Here is a 22,234-nt window from a genome sequence, read left to right as displayed (position 1 = left end):
TCCATGGTTCATGAGTGGGGGTGGGTGGGGGGGAAGGGGGAGGGGGGCAAACCGTTATGACAGTGCGGCGAAATTTGGCGTTAATGGGCTATGGCAATAGTCGACCGACGCGAGTAACCTTGCAACAACACGACATTGCCTGCAGCGCCTCTCCTGGTCTCGTGACCACAACGATTGGATCCTAGACGAATGGAAAACCGTGACCTGGTCGGACGGGTCCCGACTTCAGTCGGTCAGAGCTGATGGTAGATTTCGAGTGTGGTGCAGACCCCTACACGTCATGGACCGAAGTTGCCAACAAGGCACTGAGCACGCTGGTGGTGGCTCCATATTGGTGTGGGTTGTGTTAAGATGGAATGGATTCGGTTCTCTGGCCCAACTGAACCGATAATTGTCAGGAAATGGTTATGTTTGGCTACTTGCAGACCATCTTCAGCCAATCATGGACTTCATGTTTCCAAACAACAGTGGAATTTTATGGATGACAGTGCAACTTGTCACCATGCCACAACTGTTCGAGATTGGTTTGAAGAACATTCTGGACGGTTAGAGCGAATTATTTGGCCACCCAGACCGTCCGACATGAATGGTATCGAACATTCTTGGCACATAATCGCCGCGTGGGATTAGCCGAGCGGTCTCAGGCGCTGCAGTCATGGACTGTGTGGCTGGTCCCGGCAGAGGTTCGAGTCGTCCCTCGGTCATGGGTGTGTGTGTTTGTCCTTAGGAAAATTTGGGTTAAGTAGTGTGTAAGCTTAGGGACTGATGACCTTAGCAGTTAAGTCCCATAAGATTTCACACACATTTGAACATTTTTGGCACATAATCAAGAGGTCAATTCGTGCCCCAGAATCATGTACCGGCAATCCTTTGACAGTTATGGACTACTCTAGGGGCATGAGACATTCCCGGGCAGATCCTCTGGGGGCCGAACTGCACAGTAACCCTGGGTTCGGTGTGGGGCGGCGATGGGGTGGGTGGACTTCTGTGGCCTGTCGTTGGGTTGTGAACCACTGAGGGCTACGGTGGGACGAAGCCTCTCCGTCGTCTCTAGGTCCCCAGTTTAATACATACATACATACATACATACTATAGGGGCAGCATGTCCCAATATATCGGCAGGGCACTGCCACCGACATGTTGAGTCCCTACCACGTCGAGTTGCTGCACTACGCCGGACAGAAGAAGATCGGACATGATATTAGCAGGTGTTCCACGACTTCTGTCATCTCAATGTAACACGTCGTAGGGGTCTGAAAAGGGATGATATAACAGAATCTGTCGTAGGTAAGGCAGCTGGCTCGGCTTTGATTCGTTGGTAGAATACTGACAAAATACGTTCAGTCAAAGAGACTGCTTACAAAACACTTGCGAGACTCATCCTAGAATCCTGTTGAAGTGTGTGGGATCCGTACCAAATAAGATTGAACGTATACGGAGAAGGATACCACGAATGCAGATTTGTCCGACCCACGAGAGAGTATCACGGAGATGCTGACAAAGACTCAACTGGCAGACGCTTGCAGTTAGACGAAAACTATCGAGTGGAAACCTTAAAAAGTTTCGAGGTCAAGCTTTCCGTGAGGTACCTAGGAACTTACTACAGTCTTCTGCGTATCGTTCCTGTAGGGATTACGAAGACAAGTTTTGACTAATTACAGCACGCACAGGGGCGTAATCGTTCTTCACCCATTCGGTACCTGAGTATGGCGGGAAGATGCACTAGCAACTAGTACAATATGAAGTACTCTCAGCCGTGCATTGAACAGTAATTTCTAGAGTGTGGTGCTAGACAGGAAACCACAAACATCCAGATGTAGTTCAGGCACTTATTGTTCTAGTCGTCTGCGACCGTAAACAAATTACACTTTGGCCGCTACAGGGAAGAGAGAGTTGCAGGGGAACAAGTCTTGCCTTCCTCCCGCAGGGGTGGCAGTCTACATCCCTGAGTTATTTTACCACAAAAGCCGAACTGGCACATCGTTACAGGGGTCGCCGTTTCTTTGTGGTGTCGTGAGAATAATACTCAACCCCACGACTGAACATAATTAGTCGCTTCACACGCACGATGCAAGTGACAGAGGAGTACGTAAAGCACTGCTGCACCCCGGAAAAGTTCGGTGTGCGATTTGCGAATTTTTAAAGTTTTTTTGCTGCCGTGGCTAGGCAGTATAGGTCAGTTCGGCCGATGTGCTAATCACTTAAGCCACTGGTCGGTGTTGTTGACATTCCGCAAAACACTCCGGGAGATGGGGTTACGCGACATCAGTCAATAATCGAGCGATTGGAGCAGCTAATACAGCTTGACCAAGAGTGAAGTAATATTTTGTATCTCGGGCACTTTGATGCTACAGAGAAACTCACACGTTGTAAATTTAACTGGGCCTAGCAACGAATCTATGAAAATCGCGCCCAGTGAGATTCGCGCCCTACCAGAAATGTGTGAGATTCCCGCCCAATACCTGCTCCCTTTGTGTCGGGCTTACCCGCGCCCGGGCCGTCCTAATCACCCTAAACTACCTGCTCCTTGGACACAGGGACCTACCCCCCTGGTACTAGGCACAGCAGCCGACTGTCTGATACACAAACACAGCCTTAGTGCCGCTTTGGCTGTCGAAGAGTTCACATCGCGCGATTCGTGTATTTTTGACACAGTAGTTCAGATATGGAATTTTCAACCACTAATTACAGTAAGCCATGTTGCCACTACGAAGATTATTCTTACATAGTGAAGAGAACTAAAGAAGATGGAACAGTAACATGGCGCTGTTCAAGACAGAGCAAACCACTGCCGAGGAATGCTGATAACGAAGGATTCCACAGTGCTTTTTTCATTCGAGCATCAATGTGGACCTCCGGATGTCGCTCGGTTGGAAGTAAGGAAGACTTTAAACCACGCAAAGAAGAGGGCTAGAGACGAAGAAACGTCTATTTCAAATGGTTCAAATGGCTCTGAGCACTATGGGACTCAACTGCTGTGGTCATAAGTCCCCTAGAACTTAGAACTACTTAAACCTAACTAACCTAAGGACAGCACACAACACCCAGCCATCACGAGGCAGACGTCTATTTCAAAAATATATTCAGAGGAGCTGGGTTGCCTGCAAAATCGAGGCTATGATTTTGTCACTGAAATGTCAGAGCAGCAAACAACGAAGAGAGCTTTGTACTACCAGCGGGAAAAATCACAGGGAAATGAGAGAGATCCACCGACAAGAGAAGAAATTGACCTAAAGGCAGATTTACTAACTATGAACGATGGCAGCAGTTTTCTGTTAAGCGACGACAAACTAGGAGAGAGGATAATAGTTTTTAGCGGAAGGGCAGGAAGAGAGGCTCTAAGGAGTAAACAAGACTTTCCTATGGCTGGTACGTTCAAGTGCTGCAGCAAACAGTTTTCGCAAATATACACCATTCACGCCGACTTTGGGAGTACAAATAATGAGACAAACATCTATCCAGTTGCCTTTGCACTACTGCCAAACAAAAGAAAAGAGACGCACGTCCGTCATTTCCGAAATCTGATGGAAAAAATTCCAGAATGGAAACCTGCAAACGTGCCGTAGACTTCGAATCAGCTGGGATTTCAGCAATTAAAGTTGTATTTCAGACAGCTGAAGTACATGGATGTTATTTCCATACGAAAAAGTGTCTCTGGAGAAAAGTTCAAGAGCTAGGACTTACTCGTGAATACAAAGAAAACTACGAAGTGAGACAACATGTTCGCATGTGTGCTGCGCTGGCGTTTCTACGGCCTGAAGACGTGTGTGATGGTTGGCTGGAGATGCATTCATATGCACCAGATATCCTCAAACTTTCTGAATTTTTTGACTACTTCGTATATAGATGGTTGGAAAATGAAGAAACCCCTATCAACCTTTGGAGTTGCTACAAACGGCGCCACCGAACAACCAACGCTGTAGAAGGTTGGCACCACAAAATTAATAACATGCTTGCTAAACCAAATCCGAAAATTAATGATGTTATTAGGTGTTTGAAAAGAGAAGCAGAAAATTCAGCGTGCGCCTTAATGAGGGCAGAACTAAATGGCTCTGAGCATTATGGGACTTAACTTCTGAGGTCATCAGTCCCCTAGAACTTAGAACTGCTTAAACCTAACTAACCTAAGAACATTACACACATCCATGCCCGAGGCAGGATTCGAACCTGCGACCGTAGCGGTCGCTCGGTTCCAGACTGTAGCGCCTAGAACCGCTCGGCCACTCTGGCCGGCGAGGGCGGAACTGAGTATGGAAGGTAAACGAAAAAAAAAACAATCTACATGAAACGTGATGAAAGGTTCCGAAAACAGTAAAAAAAAAAAAAAAAATACGAAGAGGATGGTGAAATCAAGGATTGCTTGAAAGCCATATCCTACCTACAGAAACTTGACTGAATTCATCAGATGATGTATATAGATACAGTGTTCAAATGTAAATAGCACCTTATATAAAAAATAATAAAAATTTAAAAAGATATTGACGATGCTTATAAGCTGATTTTAAACACGCCTAAATGACTTTTGCTCTTTAGCCAGTCCAAAGCCTGGATAAAGTGTGACGGAAATCAGATTATTTTTACAATACAGTATATGTGTTTTACAATACACCAAAACAAAAGCGAACCCTTTTGAGAGTCCACCCTTTACAATTATATTTCTCATTCAAGAATCACCACCCCAATTCCTCGCTAGTTTTTATAAATTATGAGTTAAAATTAAGTGGCATTACTAATCGCTAAGTATATAGTCACTTGATATTTCTGAGTATTCAAGAAGTGTAGTTGTTATAATGAGAATGATATTGATAATGACTGTTGAATGGTACTGCAAGTGAAGCAAAAGAATGTAATCTCTTGTATTTACTGCTGGTTGGAGTGGTATGTGGTAGAAACTTAATTCTCTCTCTCACTGTCTGTCGGCTGAAAACTCCAGCTCGGAAACCTCCAGGTAGCGTCCCTCAACTCTTTTGTCTGCCGGGCAAGGGGATTAGCGAACCCGTCCTCGACCCTTTCTGGCCGCGAATCTCACTGGGCGCATTTTTCACTGGGCACGTTTTTCAGTACACCCCTAGCAACACGTGCACAGCGCAGAGCGAAATAGGAAACACTCCCAGGACAAGTAATATAAAGCTAGCCCGCCCGGTTAGCCGTGAGGTCTAACGCACCGCTTTCCGGGCGGTAAGGCGTGTCGGTCTCCGGCACTAATCCGCCCGGCCTGTTGTGGGTTGTGTACCACTGAGGTCTACGGCGGGGACGAAACCTCTCCGTCGTTTCTAGGTCCCCAGTTCTGTACAATATAATATAAAGCTGACCTACTAGTCCCCCTCCAGTAGAATTACGTAACAAGCGTAACTATAAGAGTACAAATGAGCGACCTTAGGGGCTCAAAGCATTCACTTGTGCCACCATTCTGTCTGCGTTCTGAACCGGAGAGAATGACGGACTTACCGAGCGAGGTGGCGCAGCGGTTAGCACACAGGACCCACTTTCGTGAGGACGACGGTTCAATCCCGCGTCCGGCCATTCCGATCTAGGTTTTCCATGAGTTCCCTAAATCGCTTGACGGAAATGCCGGGATGGTTCTTTTGAAAGGGGACGACCGACTTCCTTCCCCATCGTTCCCTAATCCGATGAGATCGATGACCTCGCTGTTTGATCTCCTCCTCCATATCAGCGCAACCCAACCCAAACAATGACGAACCTTCGAGTTTCAGAGAAACACGACTCACACTTGGTGATGAAGATCGGCTTTCTGACTGCCTGCTGATGGACTCATCGAGTTCTGGCAAGGAGCCCCTAACTTTGGTGTAGTGACCCCGGTGCTTGGGAAACTTCACCGATGCGGAGAGTTGGTGTGTGGCCAGAGACTTGGCCGACGGACTGCAAGCTATCTACGATCCGGCAGGGGTAGACGCATCCTATCAGCCTCCTAGCCAACTACACGTTATCGGCCATTGTCCTAGTCGATCCTTGGCACTGTTGCTGGGCAACGGACATCTGGTGTCGGCTACTACACTCGAGAGCCCGACATGGGGACCACAATTAAACGCGGCGGTGTTCAGTGGGCAAGACTCCAGGTGACTTGAGCGGGCCAAACTCGATCAACTCCTCTGGCGGCACACACTGCGTCGCTTGCTGGTGGGCTGCTCGTATTGCAGCAGCTGCCGCCCGCGACTCAGGACAACGGACGTCATTGTCGTATCGGGGCGTCAACGCATTCCGCGATAGGCTGCCTTTGCAAACACACAGTTAGGCCGCGAGGGCAGCCGGAGTGCTGTATAAGGCTGCTTGAATAAACACTGTCAATGTTACCACTGTTCGGCTGTTCGACCTGCCGCAAATCTGCCCTCTCTCTCACCATCTCGCACACCCATCCTGACGCGTAGCGGCCCGGAATAGCCCGGTTCGTTGATGTATGCAGTAACACCTAATGCCCAATTATTTACTGAGATTGGTAGTGCCGTAAACGAGAAAGTATAGGCCCGATCTCTACCGGCATCTTACATAATCATATTTCAAACCCCTCCCCAACATCAAAAACGTCACTTTAAAATGTACTCCAATAATATGGTTCTGGCTAATCTTTGGCACGCAAAACAGTCAGAATTCGTTCGAGGCTCGATGTATGTAAGTCGTTATTGGCATGTGATATCAACTGATAATGAAACCTGTCCTCTTCGTTGATGACATACTGGAGGTGGGTAGCAGCTTATGAGTTGTTTTTCTGATACAAACATAAGTAGCTGGGTAATTCAATCATGTCTATAAATTAAGCTGCATTGGAGGGTCATTTACAAACTGCAGCATGTCGTACGTGTTTCATTCATTTCTCTCTCTCTCTCTCTCTCCCCCTCTCTCTCTCTTTGACCCCTATCGAGTAACACTGATGTCAGTTGTGGTGGCATAAAATCTTTGACCAAGCAGAGGTCACTCTGCAGCGAGGTTATTTTTGATCTATTTGCTCAGAATAGAGAAGCACACAGAACTCGAGTCTGTCTGTCTGTCGCCCATAGTCGGCGGAAGGGAGCAACTGTGCCGGCAATTGCTGTTATTCAACTTCGCAAGTATCCGGATGACTACACTGGCGATGTCAATCACCGTGTTTCTGAAACTTCTTGCTTGAGAGAATTTGTTCAAATTCTTGATGACGTATTTATGTGGCCCATCTGGTAACAGTTTATTCGTATCTGAGGCGATTTCAACTTGTGATATGGCGTGGTTGAGAATTTTTTGCGGTAAGAGCCATTTACTTAGTACACTTCTTGATAAATACGAGTATGTATGTGGCTCATTGATTACGATCCTTTTGCGCATCTTGATTCAGTCTTCTTCTTCTATTTTAATTTGTGAGATTTTACTGTATTAAATGCGCATGCAAATGGTTTACGGTGAGAGAGAATTTATCTGCTGTTAGTATTATCATCAGATCTATAAAATTGGTTTTCCTTCGGAATCTTGCGCTAAGTATACTCCTATCGGGGATTTTTGGCGATGGTAGGCAGTCGCTGCAGGAGACATAGAAACGGTTAAGAATTAATATAAAGACAACACTAAAGTTTGACAGTGGTGGTAAGCGTAGCTCTGAACTTTTGACGAGTTTACATTAATTGCACCCACCATTTTCTTTGGTAGTGAAGTTTCATCTGCGGTGCTTTCTTTGTTTAAGTTCCATCATAAAAAACGTGGATAGTAGCAACTCTCAACTAGTTGCTGAGCTATAGAATCACGTCTTATGTTTGCTAGCTTGTCTGGAAGTTTTTCATGTTTTCAATAAGCAGACTTGTTTATTTTGTGCAATGTTATAACGTTTTTGATTCATGTTATCAGCTCTTAGCTCTATCATGTATTATGTGGATCAGAAAAATTGTAATAAATATTCTCTGCTTTTGGAGCTGAGACCTTTCCTTAAACTTAATATATCCTGCACCTATTCACATTCCTCTTTCGCCAAACTTTCAAGTTCCATGCTTGCAACACTGTGGACAGAAGTCTTGGGTACAGTAGTCTCACCGTGTAATATCTTCAAGTAGCACACACTATTTTAGTCGAAGGAATGCGGAGTGGCAAAGTGAATTGTGACATTACTTCTGGTCACTTCATGGACAGAACAGAGGCACCACAAAGTCACTGGGTGATGGGCCAGGATTAGAATGTCATCCTTAGCGTAATTTCATAAGTGAGGAAAAGATTATAGGACACAACAAAAAATTCAACAGCAGTGCAGGCAAGAGCAGCAACTCAGCACCAGGCTCGTTATCTTATCCAAAGTGTCAGAAGACTTTCAAAAACCAGAGCATCTGGGCTGGTTAGAGTGCCCTTAGCTGCCTCAGGTTCATACTCGTTCCACCAGACCGTGTATCTCAGCCTCGACACGTTGTTCTGTATGCCTACCAGATACACTTCCTTCCAACAAAAACAACACATCGCTCGTTGAACGTCGTACCGTGTCCGTCGCGAGCGGTGCGTGGAGCATTCTACCCATCCATGGTGGGTCTGGAACTTCTTACGAAGTTACTAATATTGTTGAAAGAGGCATATGGTGCAGAAGCTGTGTTCTATACACCACTGTGTATGTTTTTTGTGGGTACTGTGACAGCTGCGGTCTGTAGATATGACTCCCTGAAGAACTATGTGCGCCTTTTAGTGATGAATGTGAACCACTTTCCAGCTTATGGATGATAATACTGGAGCAGTCAGAGCTAATTAGTGGATGAGACCATTACGTGTCTAGAGTGGTCAGCTCGCTTCACGAACATGTATTGGGACGCTGTAGGCTGGAGGTAAGGAATTTCAACACCTTCACCAAACCCCACTTCTTGTCTCTAGAGGGTACTTGTCCAGAAATTTCTTGAGTTCCCGCAAACGATGCTGGATGGCTTGATCTACGGAACGGGGAGCCATTTAATGTCACGCTAGGCTATCAAAATCCGTATTGAAGTATTTGTCACCTATGCAGTCGTCAAACGAATCACAGTTGTTAACAGTCATGTGGGTAGGGATAGTCATGCCTGCGCTAATCGATAAATATGGACGCTAATTTGGCCTTTGCAGTCACTTTTCCTTTCAGTGCCGGTATACGATCCTCTGAAAATTACTACATGACTGTCCGAAACTTTACATAATTTCGATTGTGCTTACGAGGAGCCTATATTGTATGTTTTCGTTTATATTTTCCCTTGGTAGAGACCAGAGTAAAAATAAATTCTTCGGATAACAACACATGTTCCATTGGTCGGCAGTCTAGCGTTTGTAATCCTTGGATTACGTAAGCCTCTTCTGTGGATTTTACTGTTCCACAACAAACCTAGTAAGACTGCATTATTTGAAACGAAAAACAGGATGCTTACAGTTTAGCAGGTTAAAGCTGCATTAATATGAATCTGCTGTAGAGTAATAAAACTGGGCAACACAACATTTGCCTTCTTTAAAGTGTGGGCTGTGCCATCTTTCCAAAGCCGAGAAAATTTCTATATACATATCGAGAGAATCTATATAGTTAATTAGCTGTTCTTGAGATGTGGGCTTTATAGTTTAAAGTTTTCCTAAGAGATTTCAGGTTCTTAATAAATCCATAGGCGAGTATTTTCTACATACTTTCACTATCGGGCTAGTGTATCGTCTCTAATGAACAAGCTGTATTAGTGTTCTGATGTAAGACAGGACTTGGAGGCTCTGATATGATCACCTTAGACAACTGAGAATTTCAGGTTAAATGAATAACTGAACATCTTAATCTTTTTCGTCTTTGAGAGCACGACGTAAAACGAGCAATGTGAACGCTGACAGAGGCTAAAAGCTGACAGTTGTGCATGGTTGGAACGTTTTCTTTATGAGAGCTACAAATATGTTTCTAAATCGACTTTCGTGGCGAGTTGCGAACGTCTTACATCAATGACGAGGTCGCCAGGAAACAGCGTATTTCAGTTTACCAGAACTGAAGAATATCAAGCTGATTCAGCCTATAAAATTACAGCATCGCCTGGGTCAAAAATGGAGAGCTTTGCCTGGTTTAGCGACAGCAACATCCAAGGAATATTATGAAAGTGTAACGTGTAATTAAAAACTGATGAAGGCACATTTTGATCTCGGGAAGTGCTCCTCGTGGTGTAATGTTTTCTCAGATTGTCGGCTTCATTTTCTCTTTCGTAGTCTTTCTCCCGCGATTCGTCTGATTTATCTTTATGGTAAGCTGTCCTACGGCTCGCCAACATGGAGTGATGGTCTGGGTTGCCATTTCTTTTAATAGTAGCACCCCTTTGGTTGACATCCGCCGCACTGCTGCAGGACCGCGGTACGTCGCCGAGATTCTACGTCGCGTTTTGTTGCCCTTCAAGGCAAGCCACCCTGAACTTACATTTCAGTAAGATAAAGCCCGTCCGCACACGACGAGAATATCTACTGCTTTTCTATGCGCATGGCAAACCCTGCATTGGCCAGCAAGGTCGGTGGATCTGTCGCCAATTTATAACGTTTGGAGTAGTACGCCCGGGACCCTCCAACCATCTCGGAATTTTCTCGATCCAACGCACCAGTTGGACAGAATTTTGCACAATTTCCCTCCAGGAGGACATCCAACAACTCTCTCCGTCAATACCAAACCGATAACTGCTTCTATAAGGGTCAGAGCTGGACTAACGCGTTATTGATTTGCTCAGTTTCTAAAGTTCTTTCTCTTGGATGAATCATCCAAATTTTCCCGAAATTGTAATCAGTTTTTTGTCTGTACATGTCCATCGCATCTACTGATTTCCGTCCGATGCTGATAATTCCTTCTTGGTGCGTCGCACTTTCTTTCTTTTTTTGTCTTAGAGTGTATTATCGTGGATTTGCACAATGAATACAGTGGGTGCTAGTGACATATATTGAGGATGATTCCATACTTCTTTAGAAATAAGATCATTCATGCCACAGATCAGTGATGTTATTAATTTAATCGTAACCGTCATCTTATTTTAGAATGGGCCTTGCATTTTATTTTACTCCCGCATAACTAATGAATAAGGCCAGTATGTCCTTAAGTGAACATGCTGCAGCATCTGTGCAGAAGTAAGTACAATTCGAGTAAATAACTGCTTTAGTTTCACTTTGTGCTGATGTACAGACTTCGTTACGCGGCTTGTCAAGTGGTAGCGCTGCAGTCGCGAGCTGCGCTGAACCCACCTTGCTGCTTGCTACGCTCTCCCCGTTATCTCGTGTCGCAATACCGGACTGTTAACCAGTACTGGTTCTTGCATCAGCAACTTCACGAACTATTACTTTTGTTAAACACACGGAGATATCAGAGCAGAGTGGCGCAGTGGAAGCGTGCTGGGCCCATAACCCAGAGGTCCGTGGATCGAAACCACGCTCTGCTAAATATTTTTAATTTATAATTTTGCATTATCGATTTCATTTTTGTAGCTGTAGGATATTTTACTGAATGTTAACATATGAAATCCAAGAATTATGTACTTTGAGGTAAAGAGCAACGTCGACGCACATCTAATAAGACTTCTCTTCTTGCAGACAATCTGGAAATAACACGCAAAAATGTATAAAAGGGTAGGCACGAACGGCCAGCGCCAGTATGAATAAAATCCTTTTGGATGTTATACAGGAGCATTACAAAACACTAAAACAACTATAAAACCTACCTTTCTATTGCCTTTGCAGCGATTGTCTTGAGGACGACAAAACTGAGCAACTTAGTCGTCCTGAACAGGACCGCTGAGAAGACAGTCGAAACGTCGGTTTTAAGGTTGCTGTTGTATTTCATAATGACCCTGTCTAATACTTACAAAAAAAATTATTGAAATAGAAAATGTGTTCAGCTGATCAATCAACTCACTAAAGCTGCCCTTTTTTCTATTTCGGAGAAAATGTACACAAACAAATATGAAATTATTATTATCATACTCTTATTTTCATCCGGAAAATAGAATGGGATTAGAAAAATATTACAGACAGCCGGAAAGAAATTCAGGGCAATTCACTTTTGTGCGTCACTGCTGCGTTAGACCGGACAACATCAGAAATTACACGTTCTGAGAAAAACATGAAGATACTTCCTTTAGTGATAAAATTGTAAATTATAGGAAACGAAGGCATCAATACGTCTTACAAATGGAAAATCATAGCTTGCCAAGATTTTCTCTCAAGTAACAACCAGAGAGAAAGAAGCATGGGATCATCAAGGAAATTGTTACTGTGTGTCGGTATAGGCAAATGAAAATGGTTCAAATGGCTCTGAGCACTATGGGACTCAACTGCTGAGGTCATTAGTCCCCTAGAACTTAGAACTAGTTAAACGTAACTAACCTAAGGACATCACAAACATCCATGCCCGAGGCAGGATTCGAACCTGCGACCGTAGCGGTCTTGCGGTTCCAAACTGCAGCGCCTTTAACCGCACGGCCACTTCGGCCGGCTCGGTATAGGCAGCAGTGCCTAATTTATAAGGGGTATGACCGTGATTATGACGATATTTTCTCTTGTGAATTATTTATTCGTACTAAGCGTTTAACTTTTTGTGTGTCAGTCCTGCAGCAACACACGCTCACAAAATCTTAAACTCGCACCATATAACTGTATGCCAAACATTCAGGAAACGGCATACAAAACATAACACTGGAAAGGGAATTCTTTATCAACCAATTTCAAGAGTGGTAATGTTTTGTCAGAAACAGCAGTAGCCGGCCACTGTGGCCAAACGGTTCTAGGCGCTTCAGTCCGGAACCGCGCTGCTGCTGCGGTCGCAGGTTCGAATCCTGCCTCGGGCATGAATGTGTGTGATGTCCTTAGGTTAGTTAGGTTTAAGTAGTTCTAAGTCTAGGGGACTGATGACCTCAGATGTTAAGTCCCATAGTGCTTAGAGCCATTTGAGACAGCAGTATTGAACGCGCTGAGTCTCGACTCATTGAAATCTGGAGTGTTTCCAGCTAACGAATATATGAATCAAACTTTTGTATAGCCTATGTGAAAGGAAACGTGTCTAACAGAGAGAAATGAATTTACGGAAATACTGAAGGTTTAGCCGAACTTTGTTCGATTTATAATGACAGTCGTCTAATAGTACAAGTTATAGTTGTGCAAAGACTTCATGTACGGAATGCTTTCACGGTCTGTCATTAGGCAACATTCCCAAAATTTCTAGCGGAGGATCACTACATACAATGCCAAATCCAGAGAGATGACTCAGTGACTGAGACATACTACGCATGGCGGAAGCCAGACTTTCACATCTTCGCCCGGCCATCCAGATTTATGGTTTAAGTGCTTTCTCTAAATCGCTCAAGGCTTATTTTGTGATGGTTCGCCAATCCGAATTTTTGCTCCGTCCCTAATGACATCGTAGACGACAGGACGTAAATACTAATATTTCTTTACTTTATTGGTGAAAGGTTAAGGTAAAACGTTAGAGATAATAGTGTTAAATGAACAGTTTGATAAAGAACAAAATATAAGACAAAATGCCGTGTCTTCCTGTAAAATACCTCGCAGGCTGCTTTCCAACATATTGCGGAACAGAGAAGATTGTAGAAGAAAGTTATTTATTGCCTGTCAGATGTGTAAGTTTTCGTGGAAATACGGATAGAGCTAATGGATACAGGGCCAAATAATGAATTTTAGTAACTGACTTTCAGGCGCAGCTCAAAAACTTTGTTTTCAGCGTATGGTTCAAAAATGGCTTTGAGCACTATGGGACTTAACCTCTGAGGTCATCAATCCCCTAGAACTTAGAACTACTTAAACCTAACTAACCTAACGACATCACACACATCCATGCCCGAGGCACGATTCGAACCTGCGACTGTAGCGGTCGCGCGGTTCCAGACTGAAGCGCCTAGAACTGCTCGGCCACCATCGGCCGGCTTTCAGCGTATGATGTCCAGCTCTTGGCTGAAGGGAGACGTGAGTTACAGCAGTTACATATTTTTCTGCAAAAGCAGACCTTATACTGGTCAATTCGATACGTCATTGTCTATTTACAACCCTTCATTTGGCTGTGAAAATTCGAACAAAGACCCATTGTGTAATTATAGGGAAACTTGTTTCAGCTCCGTTGAGCTCGGTCTGAGGCGCTTTGTCACGGTCCGCGCTGCTCCCCCTGTCGGGCGTGGGTGTTTGTGTGTTGTCCTTAGCGTGAGTTAGTTTAAGTTAGATTAAGTAGTGTGTAAGCCTAGGGACCGATGACCTCAACAGTCCTTACCACAAATTTCCGAAGCTCCGTTGAAACATTGAACCAAAAAGCTGTTCTGTTATTAAAAATGTGGAAATGTGTGTGAAATCTTATGGGACTCAACTGCTAAGGCCATCAGTCCCTAAGCTTACACACTACTTAACCTAAATTATGCTAAGGACAAAGACACACACCCACGCCCGAGGGAGGACTCGGACCTCCGCCGGGATCACCCGCACAGTCCATGACTATCTGTTATTCCGTATGCTAGTATTTTGTTCGTTAGGTGACACTGCAGATCTGTATCGTATGCCTTCTTGAAGCCGAGGAACGGAGCAGCAACATGTCCGCGGGTATTTATTTCCGTTTGGTACAAAGTATCCTGCGCCATGCATTGTACAGTGGTTTGTGACGTATGCATTCACACGTAAATCTAGGAGCTACTGACGCTTCGGGACAATGGCATGGAGGTATCTCCAGATTACAGCACCGGCAAAACTGGCGTCGCTCACCTGGCGAAGCCGTCGCCAGAGGAGACGCAGCGGTAGAACTTGGTGCAGCTGTCGCTCCTGGCGAAGAAGCCCTCGGAGGAGCATCCGGCGGCTTCCGTGCCGGCGGCCGGCCTGCCGGGGTCCACCTCGTTCTCGGTGTCGGAGTCCGACCGCAGCGCCGCGGCGACGGGCGTGGGGCAGGCCCTGCCGTAGACGCAGGCGGCGGCGGCGGGGTCGAAGGCGGCGCCGGGCGCGCACCAGAACTGCACCGCCTGCAGCTGCAGCTGCGGGCCGGCGGCCGCGCGGCGCGGGGGTGCGCACCGCACGAACGACGAGCAGTCGTCGGGCGCCGCGAACAGCCCGGCCGCCGGGCAGCGGAACGACGGCGAGAGGCGGCCGCGCCGCGCAGACACCGCACCCGCCCCTGCGGCAGAGAGGACAACACAACAGGTCAGCTGCGCTCGTCCACATAATGCTTGTCATCGCCACAGTTCTAGAGCCTCATTTGTTCCAAAGATATGCAGTGTGCTTTGTAAGTGACAACGAACTCTTCACTAGGAAATAATCTACATTTAATTTTAATAAAAACTGATTTTATAAAATCATAATTTATTTCAAAGCAAATTAAAATATCCATCATTTGGTTTTGCTGCTCTAGCAGTGGCAGTGTTTACGGATGAAATTATTGAATATAAGCTCCGACTGTCATGCAAACAGTACACTAAAGGTAATTTACTGAAAATAAGACACTAACTGCTAAACACACACACACACACACACACACACACACACAGAGAGAGAGAGAGAGAGAGAGAGAGAGAGAGAGAGAGAGAGAGACGAAAGGACAGAAAGTAGACAAAATTGAAATCTGGAGCGAAACTGACAACCAACTCGAGAACAAGTCGACGCCAACTGTGACTGGACACATATCAGTCATGGACTGTGTGGCTGGTCCCGGCGGAGGTTCGAGTCCTCCCTCGGGCATGGGTGTGTGTGTTTGTCCTTAGCATGGCTCTGAGCACTATGGGACTTAACATCTATGGTCATCAGTCCCTTAGAACTACTTAAACCTAACTAACCTAAGGACATCACACAACACCCAGTCATCACGAGGCAGAGAAAATCCCTGACCCCGCCGGGAATCGAACCTGGGAACCCGGGCGCGGGAAGCGAGAACGCTACCGCACGACCGTCCTTAGCATGATTTAGGTTAAGTAATGTGTAAGCTTAGGGACTGATGACCTTAGCAGTTACGTCCCATAAGATTTCACACACATTTGAACATTTTGAATACACATCAGCAACATTAACACTAGATTTTGGTGAAATTGAAAAGTCTTATTTACGAACTAAATTCCGCAAAATATGAGGGATGTATTGCTTCCTAAAGCCCGATCGGTCACGAAATGGAAACCACAGTGAAAACCAAAATTGTTTTACACTGAAGCGCCAAAGAAACTGGTATAGGCAAGCGTATTCAAATATACAGACATGTAAACAGACAGAATAGTGTGCTGAGGTCAGCAACGCCTAGATAAGACAACAAGCGTCTGGCGCAGTTGTTAGATCAGTTACTGCTGCTATAATGCCACGTTATAAATATTTCAGTGAGTTTGAATGTGGTGTTACAGTCGGCGCATGAGAGATGAGACACAGCATCTCCGAGGCAGCCATGAAGTGGGGATTTCACGAACGTACCGTCAATATCAGGAATCCGGTAAAACGTCAAATCCCCGACTTCGCTGCGGCCGGAAGAAGATCCTGCAAGAATTGGACCAACGACGACTTAAGAGAATCGTTCAACGTGACAGAAGTGTACCTCTTCCGCAAGTTGCTGCAGATTTCAATGCTGGGCCATCAACAAGTGTCAGAGTGCGAATCATTCAACGACAAGTCATCGATATGGGCTTTCGGAGCCGAAGACCCGCTCGTGAGCCCTTGATGACTGCACGACACAAAGCTTTACGCCTCACCTGGGCCCGTCAACACCGATATTGGACTGTTGATGACTGGAAATATGTTACCTGCTCGGACGAGTCTCCCTTCAAATTGTATCGAGCCGATGGAGGTGTACGGGTGTGGAGACAATCTTATGATTCCATGGACCCTGCATGCCAGCAGGGGGCTGTTCAAGCTGGTGTAGGCTCTGTAATGGTGTGGAGCGTGTGCAGTTATGGAGCCCCTGACACGACTCTGACAGGTGGCACCTACGTAAGCATCCTGTCTGGTCACCTGCATCCATTCATGTTCATTGTGCATCCGACGAAGTTGGGCGATTTCAGTAGGAGAATGCGACGCCCCACACGTCGACAATTGCTACAGAGTGGCTCCAGAAACACTCTTCTGAGCTTAAACACTTCCGCCGACCATCAAACTCCCCAGACATGAACATTATTGAGCATATGTGGGATGCCTTGCAACATACTGTTCAGAAGAGATCTCCAAACCCTTGTACTCTTGCGGGTTTATGGATAGCCCTGCAGGATTCATGGTGTCGATTCCCTCCAGCACTACTTCAGACGTTAGTCGAGTCCATACCACGTCCTGTTACGGCACTTCTGCGTGTTCGTGGGGACCCTACACGATAGTAGGCAGATATAACAGTTTCTTTGGCTCTTCACTGTATACGCAGTGAGTTTTATACGTGACAACCAACTCTAAAATAGAAAAAAAATCAAAGTTAAAGTTTTAAAAAAAGGAACTGATTTTATAAAATTACCAATTTTATTGCAGGTGACGTAAAATAAAACTAAAATGTGCATCATTTGGTTTTGATGCTCTCGCAGGGGCCGTGTTTAAAGATGAAATTACGGTATATAAGTTCCGCCTGTTATGCAAACAATACACTAAAGGAACTCTTTACAGAAAAGAAGCCACTAACTGCTACACACGCACACACACACACACACACACACACACACACACACACACGCACACACGAAGGGAGTGAGAAAGTAAACAATGTTGAAATCGCCAGCGAAACTGACGACTGACTCGAGAGCAAGTGAACGCCAACTGTGACTGTAAACATAACAGCAACATTAACACTAGGTTTTGGTGAAGCTTAACAGTGTTGTTCATGAACGAAATTCTGCAAAATACGAGGGATATATTTCTTTTTAAGGCTCAATCGGTCGCGAAAGGAAAACCACAGTAAAAACAAAAACTGTTTTATTTGCAACATTTACCTGCACCTTCCAACTACTTTCTCTACGTAATCGCCACTCCGACTTACACATGCGTCGTAGCGTTGTACGAACTTCCGAGTACCGTCGTCATAAAAGGCAGCTGCTCGGCTTTCCGTCAATTCTCCAAGCTGGTCTGCACATCGTCGTCTGTGGCACAACGTTGTCCTCTCAGCAAGGGATCGAAATCAGAGGGAGGCCAAAGGCGGACTTTGTGGTGGGTGAACAAATACTTGCCATTGAAACGCTGCATGGGCGTCTTTGTCACAACTGCAGTGAGCGGCCTAGCGTTGTCACGAACGAGGACACTGCCTGATGACATTCCTCTTCGCTTGTTCTGAAGTGCCTTTCGTAGACGATTTTCTCGAATCGCTTGATCCACTCGCTGAACAAGACCACCGGTTGACACTCACTTCGTTCCCTGACCGCCTCCATAATGAGCTTCTGCACTTACGGCTTCAAAGTTCCTGCACCACGGTACTTTGCTGTCATGCATGAGAATTGCATTCTGTGGCGGAACCCATCAGCATGAAGAAATCGAATGACAGCACCCACTTCACACTTGGCGGGAGGCTTCATTGTCAGAAAATGAAACACCTGTAGCCCTCTTTTTGATGTCATTTATTGTGTAGTTACCGGTTTTGGCGCTTCAAAGCACCACTTCAAGCCTTAGTTGATGCTGAAGGGGTTATCACGAACCATATATACGATGCATCAGTGGCCAAAAACTGGTTTACGAAGACTACCTGTAACTGTGGTGTCGTCTCTCCAACCATCAACTGTCAACTTTATTGTTCTATGCATCACTGCGCGCACAGCACTGAAAATCCGACGTGAGACAATCTATGTGCATACCAGAGACACTGCGCAACACACATGCACCAAGCGTCATCACATCTTCACTGTGGTTTTAATTTTGCGACCAACTCGACATTGAAAAAAAAAATTAGATCTAGTATATGTAGTGCACGGCTGTGTTTCTCAATATCTTATGGGAATGCAGATGAAACAGGATTTTCGAAAGCTTAATTTGCGGATGACAAGCTCTAAGTATCCAGTAGTGTGCATACTGTCACATGTAGCCGATTAATGCAAAACAACTAAGGAAATGACAACAACATAAAAAACCTTTTTTCCCAGTATGTCACTTAAAACATGTTCACAGTTTACACTTTTGAATAAAGAATGCCCACTCACAATGGCACAAAGGTTCTCAAACATGTCTGGACTTATATGAAATACGGTTGTTATATCTACTAAAATTAAAATAGATTTAAAGATTGTTGATGGGGAATACAAGCAGCCAAAATTACTTTTAAAATTCTTTATTTTGTTGCCATTGTCAGTTTCAGGTTATTTGCACCTCCCTCCCACAGTTAACAGCCTCTGGCAGATAGGAGATTATAAAGAGTTTGTTCCGGTCTACACGGGAGGCAAAATCAACACGCTGCTGGGATTTAAATTAACTTGGTATTCAATACTAACCGTGGAAAGCATCGTCTACGAATCTACTTGCTGGGGGTCCCTGATTACTGAGGAAATTAGGGAAGTGGGTAGTCGTTACATTTAAAACCATTTTAAAGATTAACAATCAGATACATTGTGGTAGCAGTCAGAAATATTAGCTGAAAGCAGGCCTCAGTGACTTTTCAGCAATACAGAGATTAGCAGGGTACATTGATAGACACTTTATCCAGAATTAATAGCATTTACATAAAAAGATCAGCGTAAGTGCGAGTAGGACTCATGCATCGACGGATCCCCAGAAATTTAATTAAGTATGTAGATAGTCATCCATCCCGAGAATCGAGAATTCATCGATTTTTCACTGTTATCGACATCTATACTGGCAAGGTAGCAAAACATGTGACGCAAATGACTGTATTTTTTGATTGCGTTGACGAAGGAGTTTACATTTTCTACACAGGCAAGGGGCGATATATCATAGAACGTTGCATAAATTTCAACTTTAATACGTCCTCCCGTTTCTTAGAAACATGTGTTTTAAAGGCAGACAGACAAGCAATCCGATAACATGACCAAAAATAATTTTTTTTCATGTGATATAATTACAGATTAACAGTTTTCGGATTTTTTTCTTTACTTGTACTGTAAAACCTTACATCCTGTCAAATTTCATGACTCTGGGGCTACGGGAAGTACGCTATCGGTCTTGAAGAGTGAATTTGCGAGTATCTAAATATGTGACATAAACCGTCATATCTTTTTATTGCACTGAAGAGTCAGTTTTTTACACCACCAAGAGACCATAAACTCACTACATCGCATAAATTTTATCTTAATACGTTTACCTGTTCCTTGAGAAAAAGAGTTTTCAACAGTCGGACAGACAGACAAACAGACACACGGCCATTAAAGTGATCCTATAAAGGTTGCATCTTTACCAATTGAGACACGAAATCCTAATTGTTTAAACCAAATTAAAACTAGTACTGTACTCGGTAGAGAACGCATGATTAGACCATCTAATTCTAGAGAAAGAGCACTGAAACCATGAGATCATGATCCAGGTGAAAAAAGGGTTCGGTTCGGTGATTTCTTACCCCTTCCCTGGCGCTGTCAGTGTACAGCTAAGGCGCGATATAGTCGTTCACGGCGTATAAAAACGGTGACGCCTGTGTGCGAGAGACACTACGAAGTTCTACTGAAAGTAATGAACAGTCGAACTGAGACTACCTACAAGTCGGCATCTGCGGTCGTTGTTCCAGATGCACGCAAACGGAATGGGCTTTAAGGCAGCGGAGCCGCGGGTTTTTATGACCTCGGAGTTGCTGCACTTCAGTGAGCTTCCGACCATAAGTAATGGGCCGTTGCCAATTACAGGGAGCAGCGGAGGCAGAGGACAACGTGCTGTGAAGCAGGGAACAGACCACATATTTTGCTAACTGAGGTTTAACGCACTGCCTCAGCTCCAACTGACGTAAACCGCTTGTCAGTGTACCGCTGCGCGCCCACGAGGAAAATGAGTACATGTGAAACCTTACGTAATTTTTAACGATTGCCGCCATTCTGAGCAAGTTTGTAACTTTTTTCTGAATGAATGCAAATCGAAATGCCATTCCGGATTTCAGTTCCTCACAACTTCAGGGATATGTTTATTATGCATTCATTTATGTTAGAATTATTATTACGAGGTTAATTTGAAACTGAAATTTAAGGAAGAACGAAATAAAATTGACAGTTCTAAAAAGAATTCACCCGTCTTCTTCCGTCTAGGGACTCCCGTGTGAATTCACGGAGCATTTCAATAATACCCGCGTGCTGATCGCACCTAAAAGAACTGAACTCCGCCCGAACGGGCCACCGTGTCATCCTCAGCCCACAGGCGTCACTGGATGCGGATATGGAGGGGAATGTGGTCAGCACACCGCTCTCCCGGCCGTATGTCAGTTTCCGAGACCGGAGCCGCTACTTCTCAATCAAGCAGCTCCTCAGTTTGCCTCACAAGGGCTGAGCGCATGCCGTTTGCCAACAGCGCTTGGCAGACTGATCGCACCTATTGGTAAGAAATCTAGCTCTGAATTACTTCGATGGTCTTGAATCCGACCTGGTAGGGATCTCAAAGACTCGAACAGTACTCAAGAGAGCGTCCCAAAAGTGTTCTGTACACAGTCACCTACATAGATGAGCTGCACTTTCCTAGAATTCTCCCAATACATCAATGACGACAGTTCGACTTCCTTACAGCCGATGTTACGAGCTCGTTTGGCTTCACGTCGCTTTGTAAGATGATGCAGAGATATTTTATCGACGTGACTTTGTCAGGTAGCTCACCACTAATAGCATACTTGATCATTAGGGGACTGGAATTTTGTAGGCACTACAGGGTTGTTTCTCCTACTCATCTGCAGTAAGTCACGTTTTTCCACATATAGAGCTAAATACCATTCATCACATCAAATAGAAATCCTATCTAGTTTTTGCGAGATACATCCACACCTACATACACACTCTGCAAGTGCATGACAGAGAATACCTCTTACCACAACTAGTCATTCCCTTTCCCTTTATACTCGTAAATGGAGCGAGGGAGGAAAGACGTGTCTGTATGCTTCCGGATGAGCCATGATTTATCGTATCTTATCTTCGCGGCCCTTACGCGAGATGTATATTGACGGCAGTAGGATCGTCCTGAGAGAAACCCAACTCCATCTTTCCTCCAGCGATTCCCATTTGAGTTGAAGTAGCATTTCCGTAGAACTCCCATACTGATCGAACCTACCGACACGAAATCGAGCAGCCTGCTTCTGAATTGGCTTCATGTCCACACGTCGCTTTAGAAATGGAACATTGCAAGTGCACTCTTCACATGAGAACTGGTCTCCATTTCGCAGAGGGAAATCGTTTAGCACAGAGAAACATTTTACGAGGATCGTACT

General features: G+C 45.0%; 1 protein-coding gene across 1 annotated transcript in view; it reads right to left on the bottom strand.

Annotated features, from left to right (window-relative positions):
• The window catches only part of LOC124775741 (uncharacterized transmembrane protein DDB_G0289901-like), a 95,552-nt gene that overhangs the window by 52,035 nt on the left and 21,283 nt on the right, over positions 1 to 22,234 (bottom strand). Inside the window, exon 2 of the mRNA XM_047250570.1 lies at positions 14,671 to 15,073. Coding sequence (XP_047106526.1) covers positions 14,671 to 15,073 — 403 coding nt within the window. The remainder of the gene's footprint in view (positions 1 to 14,670; positions 15,074 to 22,234) is intronic.

This window comes from Schistocerca piceifrons, chromosome 2 (genome assembly GCF_021461385.2).
Source record: "Schistocerca piceifrons isolate TAMUIC-IGC-003096 chromosome 2, iqSchPice1.1, whole genome shotgun sequence".
NCBI lineage: Eukaryota > Metazoa > Arthropoda > Insecta > Orthoptera > Acrididae > Schistocerca > Schistocerca piceifrons.
Note: the sequence above shows the minus strand (reverse complement) of the source record. Positions and strands in the feature narration are given on the sequence as shown.